This window comes from Haliotis rufescens, unplaced genomic scaffold, assembly GCF_023055435.1.
Source record: "Haliotis rufescens isolate VD_foot unplaced genomic scaffold, xgHalRufe1.0.p SCAF_31, whole genome shotgun sequence".
NCBI lineage: Eukaryota > Metazoa > Mollusca > Gastropoda > Lepetellida > Haliotidae > Haliotis > Haliotis rufescens.
Genome location: NW_025964013.1, coordinates 3,462,117 through 3,469,635, shown reverse-complemented (window position 1 = coordinate 3,469,635; position 7,519 = coordinate 3,462,117). Strand labels below are relative to the sequence as shown.

General features: G+C 39.9%; 1 protein-coding gene across 2 annotated transcripts; it reads right to left on the bottom strand.

Annotated features, from left to right (window-relative positions):
* Positions 1-1,302: 1,302 nt before the first annotated feature.
* Positions 1,303-7,272, bottom strand: LOC124136829. 2 transcript variants are annotated; one of them, XM_048380477.1, is made up of 8 exons: positions 7,043-7,271; positions 5,303-5,479; positions 4,155-4,211; positions 3,702-3,776; positions 2,953-2,979; positions 2,625-2,672; positions 2,294-2,375; positions 1,303-2,145 (listed from the first exon to the last, which is right to left on the bottom strand). In XM_048380477.1, the coding sequence occupies exons 1-8, from the start codon at positions 7,128-7,130 to the stop codon at positions 1,761-1,763; spliced, it is 939 nt and encodes a 312-aa protein (XP_048236434.1). In that variant the 5' UTR covers positions 7,131-7,271; the 3' UTR covers positions 1,303-1,760. The 2 variants fall into 2 exon arrangements, with proteins under 2 accessions (XP_048236434.1, XP_048236435.1); XM_048380478.1 differs by lacking the exon at positions 2,953-2,979 and having other exon boundaries at positions 7,043-7,272.
* Positions 7,273-7,519: the final 247 nt, after the last annotated feature.

Sequence of the window (7,519 nt, the reverse complement as noted above, 5' to 3'; positions counted from 1 at the left end):
CACTATTTAGGTTATCTGCCGCGGATACAATTGTCCTGCGTGTTGCCTACCACACTACGCATCCAGTGGCTGTATCTGATGCTGATGCTGAAGTAGGGACATCCGGTATGTCCAACGTCATTTCCCCAGCACTCAACTAGCAGCCCGTTCTACACATGGATGAGTGAGTGAGTATGGTTTTACGCCGCTTTTAGCAATATTCCAGCAATATCGCGGCGGGGGACACCTGAAATGGACTTCACACATTGTACCCATGTCGGAAATCGAAACCGGGTCTTCAGCGTGACGAGCGAATGTTTAACCAGTAGGCTACCCCGTCGCCCTCTTTTCCTTATAGTTTGTTATTGTGAATCTTCATGTATAATACATACAATAATATAGAAGGTTGGTCTATGGACATGTAGTTCTTGAAGAAGATGTCGTCGAAACTCAAGCTGAAACTAAATTGTAATTCCGCGTTTTGCAGAACATCTTTTCCCGACCGCCCTCACAAATGGAATAACGAGAGCAGAGGAGACACGTATTCAGGAAGTGATGGTGCATCACAACAGCTTCCATAAGTGAATAGATTGGTCTGACACAACAGTCTGAGTCATGCTTGTGCCATATTAAACAAACACACACATCAGATGACGGTTGCTATGCCAACGTTGATGCCTATATGTTGTAAATAGCAGTTTTCATGAATAACATGACCAGGAAGTCGACATTCTAGGAATATTTTGAGTGAGTCAGGGACGTTTTACGGGTCATCGGCGTGACGAGCGAACGTTTTAACCACTAGGCTACCCGACCGCCTCAGGAATGATTTGAAGGCGGAGTACCTTGTCATCAAAACAACAGGTACGGTTGGTTGGTTGGTTTTTTTATGCCGCACTCGGCAATATTCCAGCTTTATGGCGGCGTTCTGTAAATAATCGAGTCTGGACCAGACAATCCAGTAATTGATATTATAAGCATCGATCCACGCAATCAGGTTCGATGACATGCATCAACCAAGTCAGCGAGCCTGACCACCCGATCCCGTTAGTCGCCTCTTACGACAAGCATAGTCGCTCTTTACAGCATTACAGCAAGGATGGGTTGCTGAAGACCTATTTTACCCCGGATCCTCACGGGTCACAACAGGTACGGAATATATGTGGCTAGGTTTTTCCTCTGGCAACACAAGACATAATCTCAAACATACACAGCAGATGACGGTTGCTATGCCAACTTCGATGCTGATTGTAAGGATGCTAACTTGCACACTCTAGGAGACGCACTTTATGTATAAACAAAATAAAATAAAACAAATCATGTAAAAAGCATTTAGACAATAAGGAAGTCAAAATGAAATAGATAAGCAAACACACAAAGTAACTATATAGCTGGCCAGGAAACATATCGTGGGCTTATCCAAGTCCAAGGTATTTGTGGACGATGTCATACATAGCAATATGGCATATGTTAGAAAGTCTGTATGATACATATTGTAACATTTAACAGAGGCGGAGATGGCCAAGTTGACTGTGGTATAGTTGCGTTCTCTGATCGTAGGTTCGAATCCCTGATCGCCCAGTATGTGATCCCTGGGTTGCCAACCAGGTCCGTGTCCCTTGTTTTCAGAGGTGGGCCTACTCACAAAATTAAACTGAAGTTCTACAACGGACAAAGTGTTCAATCAGGCGTTCAATCCAAATCATAAAGTCATTTTCAATAGTACAAGAATTCAAACTTTAAAGCGTCATAAAAAATTATAGCTTATATCTGTTTTATTACTATCTGTCAGATGCATGTGTTCTATCATATATCTTATCAACAGTCCTCCTGTCATACAAAGGCACACTGGTGGTGTCATAATGGTTTTCGGTGGTCCAGCCATGCAGGTTATTTTGTCCACACAAATGACCGTACACAGGGGTGACGTCTGACCTATGATTCAACACGTTGCTTTCTGTACTCCCTGTTCTGCACAAGGTGTCATAGTCATCACCCTTTGCTCCTTTAGTGTGTTCTTGAATGATGTCATCAGATTCCGGGGTGAGATTATCTGCAGCTGATGTATCAGCAACTCTGCACTCTTCCTTGTTGTGTGGATCAGGATGTTGTCGGTGATATATCGCACTCTCCACTCTCACAGCGTACCTCTTCGGTGGCTTATTCCTAAATAACATAGAATACAGCGTTCTCTTTAACCATGTACAACCAGCCAATGTACGTGTATCTTTAACACAAAAACATGATGCTTAATATGTCAGTTTGAAGAAATAGATATGATCACAATACATGTATATGAATGTAATTCCCTTACAGTCTGCAATAGCACCAGACTGTAATACCAGCCACGGCCATCGTTATAGTGAGAGAGGTGCACACAATGATGACAGCAATTCCTGAAACAAAGTAACCTAACATGTAACATGATCTATCTCTGGTAGAGGAGAAGGTACGACGAACAGTGAAAGTCATAGCTTAAATTTACGGAAAGCACTGACATCTTAAGTCAGATACTGGTATCGGAAATGTGCCTACATGCATGACCCACAACCAGCCATTGTCTCCGCCCATGTCGTATCAATGTCGCATTCTTGTAAGTAAATGAGGCAGTATATATAGACTTGTGAAAAGAGTTATCAGCTTACTCGTTGAAGACGTCTCGTTCAAGCAAGGGACGTAGAGATGTTGTGTTCCTGTGACATAGAAGGAAAATAGTCATGTACATCTTACTTTCAAACTGCCTTCTCATCTCGAACACAACGTGTTATCGGAAGCAATGCAACTAACAGAACAATTTTAGGTTATGTCCCATACATGTGTTAACCTATCCTATTTCATATCTGAATCACAAACCACTGATATGTTAAAATAAAAACATTAACGTTTAAAGATGAATGGTATAATTGCTGGTTTGTGCATTAATATATGTTTACACCCAGGGCTGTTTTTTTTGCGTGTCTACGGTATACTTACCATTTCGCTCAGGCTCTTCCTGGGCAGCTGTCGGTAACAATGTGCAATTTTAGCACACACACGACAAATTCGAAAATTATATATCCGATAATTGGACAGACCACTGTAAACATTGTTACAAAGAAGATGTGAAAATCTTGACGTTAACAGCAGACGTCACTGATGCACATCGGATTCTAGATTTGATACAATGACACCATCAAGTCTTTGAAAGGCATTTAGAAGTGATATACATAAGAAAGAGAATTTATGGATGTCATCCTCTTTATTATGAGGAACACAACGTTTCTGAGTATATGCTTACTAATTACCACTGGCCTCCCGTTTGCCAATTGTCCATTGCCAATTACCAATCAGTAGTAATTTCGTCCTGCCTTCCAGGTAGTTTTACATCCCATCCCATCCCATCCTGAAGGAGTAAGCATATACTCCGAAACGTTAAAATTATCTTCCCTCATAACACCATCATTTGAATAATATGAATGTTTGACATGGCATATACACGTTCATATGACAGGTTGCGAATATCGGATCAAGATATCATGTTATTACGTGTTCCAAGTTTATACAAAAATTCTTATGTTGTATCTACTTTCATCCTATATGATGTGTACACTTTCCTGTTACTAATTAACGCCTGTGCATGTTGAATGATGTTCCACCATATCATAATTCATTATGTATACACTAGAATCATTTTAAATCACACACAATAGTATTAAATTACAAATGAACTCAGTTGTACTTACTACTGTTCATATTGCAAACATAATGATACAGGTCTGTACAATTGGCGGGCTGGAATACGTTCGTGCCATTCGAATCTGACAAGAAAAGAAATGAACTTCTTCCATCAAACAATAATTCTCAACCAATAGCTTGAAGTATGATGACATCGTCGTGAATCCGTGTGCTACTATGTCTACAGAGAAGCAGGTTCTAAATATCTCAATGGTCATGAGAACAAAGTCAAATATTAAACGATTTCATTGATTCCATTTGTACAACTGAAACATGTATCAATGGTACAATACAATGCACGTCTACCATAAACGTCGGATAACATGTTGTACATGTAGACCAACATACATCTCTCAGATATTATAGGATCTCATATATTTCCTACATGTGCAACACGTGATAGACAAAGGTCAGATGCAGTGTAAGCATACTACAGTAATATGCAGGAAGTCTGTACTCACTAATAACCACGCAACAAATGTGCGACTTGTTTCCAGCTGTGTTATTTCGACAGGCATCTGTAACGTTAGTTTGAACAATGTATTGGAAACATTGAAAACATTGTATCTTTCAATGTATCAGGAATATTTGCAGATTATATCTAAAATGTGGTCAGATGTGAAATACGATGACAGCTGTGTATATATGTTTAAGCTAAAACATTTATAACAAATGCCCAATGTATATTCTATACAAATCCATTATGCTTATTCTCTAGTGCTACCAGTAGCATATGAATTATTGAATGTTTTGTGCACAATGTTAGAAGACGAGCAGATAAATTCGTTTTACAGCGATACAAGCGATACTTCTTTTGGCGACTATGTCAGTAGAAATGTACATCTTAGGGGATCGAATGGTTATGTCTGATATTGAGTGGATACGTAGCTGCATAGGGGTTAAACAACGAATGTAACATACGCGAGTAATCAATACTGTCAAGTTCCGGTTTGACGTCAGCATCATCAACACTTGCCAATGTGTAGACACACGAGAGGTTTGCATAAATGCGCATTGTGTTTCCTGCTTTGCATGTACAAAATGTAATTCGCTATACCAGGCAGATTCTCTATACACAAGACCACAGAGACGTTCATCTATTATAATTTACAAATATGTCCTTAAAGTGTGGATCACCACAAGAACTAAGTTACATTATATCGTCCCTCAACTGCTAAATTCAATCTGTTCCGTTGATATATTCCTGTAATACACACGTATACTACATACCGTTTATAAAATGGGAAGTTTAAACGGTATACAGACCGTATAAACGGTTACATAGGTTTGTTTTCCAAACACAAGGGGGCACGGGTGGCACAGTCGTCTAAGGCGTCGCGATTCGCTGTGCAGAGTTGCGTCCCTTAGGCATGCCAGAAACCTATGATTGTGGGTTCGAATCCCGGTTCGCCCCGATTAGGTTTCTAGGTTTGTCAGCACCATACCCGTGCTCGTGGGTTTCACCGAAGTGGTAAACGTCAGAGACCTGCATCACTTCGGGCTTTCCTCCCACATTATCACATTACTGGAATACTGTTAAAAGCGGCGTTAAACCCAACTCACTCACTCCAAACACAAATATTAGATAATAATATCATAAAACTATTACCGCCTGTGTTGTCAATCCATACCGCTCCGACGTCAAGAATTGCCGACTCCAAAACCGCAAGACCATAGGACATCTTCAAGTCATCAAAGGTGAAAATAGCTCCACTTTGCTGTCTGCAGTTGGTCTCCGCCATGGTTGAGTTTGCAGGTAAACACGATCCGTGGAAACACTGATTTACTACAAATAAGAAGTAATTTATAAGGACTACAGAACCGGATGGTGGCCTCTTGAAACCTATGGAGTGTTTATCTCTGTAATTATTGCCTTTGTAAAGCATTTGTACGGTGTATGTATATACCGATCTAAGAGTTTATCATTGAAACTGGATGTCCCTCGATTGATATGAGATAATGAGAACTCAATATGGCATTGAGTTGGTAAGAAACTAAATTAGAATAGCATAACGAAATCTCAACTTACACCATGAACCTTTTGATCGTGCATTAAGTAGTTGTAGTTTAAGTGTTCTTTGAATGTAGAGGAGAACACTTTGCGCCTGTTGTCTAATAGTTGAAATGGCTAGTTAGAGACACAAGGGACTAGTGCATTGACCTATATACCCCAGCAGGCACTTGACATTGGTTGATTGTTGAAATGTGGTTGATATGATGTTGCTACGTTGAAAGACATTACATCCACAATGATTCAACACTAGTCTTTCGTTATTGAGAATATGTTGAAATCTTACGTTGTTTTCAACATTGATTTAACATTGGTTTTCGGTTTTATGTTGTGTTATATAACTGTATGTGTCAAATATCCAAACCAACATGCAACCTTGATATCTGATGTTGATTCAATGTCGACATTACAACATCATCAAAGATTTCAGATCCAACAACATATCTTTGTCATTTCAATGCTGAATCATGACATTGTTTCAACATTGAAATCTGACATTGCATACACTTGAAATATATATTGACACTGACATTTGGTTCGGCTTGTAAGTTGAAATGTTGACGTTGTACCAACATCAGATATCAAAAGTTGAAAAGATGTCATACTTGAATGTTGACATTGTATACATGTACATTTGAAAATTAGATTGACGCTGGCTTTTGTTTGGATTTAAAAGTTGAAATGTAGACGTTGTATCAACGTCATCACAACACCAAATCCAGCCAATATTCACTGTCATTTCAATGTTAAAGCACGACATTGTTTCAACATTTGTATCTGATGCTGATTCTACTTAGACATTCCAACATCATCACCACTTTCAAATTCAACCAAAACAACTTTCAAAGTTGAAGAACGACATGTGTTCAACACTGATTCAACATGGTTGTGCCCGCTGCGTTCACATATAGCTACGAGCGGAGTGTGAATACATGCCCCGTCTACTCTCATCTAGCGTTATCCCAGTCAGTCAACTGTTTTTTAAATATACAGTTTGTTTTGTTTGTTGTTTAACGCCGCACTCAGCAATATTACAGCTACATGACGGAGGTCTGTAAATAATCGAGTCTGGACCAGACAATCCAGTGATTGACATCAGCATCGATCTAGGCAATTGGGATACGATGACATGCATCAACCGAATCAGCGAGCCTGACCACCCGGTCCCGTTAGTCGCCTCTAACGACTAGCATAGTCGCCTTTTACGACAATCATGGGATACTGAAGACCTATTCTACCCCGGATCCTCACGGATCTCTTAATATATATATTGGAACAGGTGGAAAAGACATATATGGAATTAGTGTGGGCAATATTTGTAATAAAATAGTGACAAACCTGAATGTAGACAGTTTGTTACTTTGTAAGTATCCAACGTCAGTATCAGCCCCATTGTCACAGCAAGAGATGGGCGTACATAGTCCATCGTTCATACGTCGTGTTGTGAAGACCCGGAGACCGTGTAAGTAAGCGTTTAAGTGTGAGCATGTGATAGAGAGTGTGTGAGCATGAGTTGAAGTGTGAGTGTGAAAGTGTGTGTGTGATGCGTGAAAGAGTGGGTGTTATGTAAGCGTGCTTGTGAATGTGTGTGAATGCGCGAGTAAGTGTGTGTGTGTGTGAAACAGTGGGTGTATGTGTGTGAGTGTGTTTGCGCGTGTGTTTAATATGAAGATATAAACAAATTATGCACATACATAACATAACGTACATAACATATGTGACTATGCTTGTCTGAAGAGGCGACTACCGGGATCGGGTGGTCAGGCTTGCTGACTTGTTTGATGCATGTACTCATATCCCAATTACGTGGAACGA

Coding starts and splice junctions, on each gene's coding strand:
- LOC124136829 (XM_048380477.1), bottom strand. CDS start 7,130: ATGGACTATGTACGCCCATCTCTTGCTGTGACAATGGGGCTGATACTG. Junction 2,376..2,624: donor GAACGAGACGTCTTCAACGA/GTAAGCTGATAA, acceptor ACTTTGTTTCAG/GAATTGCTGTCATCATTGTG. Junction 2,146..2,293: donor GTCTGGTGCTATTGCAGACT/GTAAGGGAATTA, acceptor TATGTTATTTAG/GAATAAGCCACCGAAGAGGT.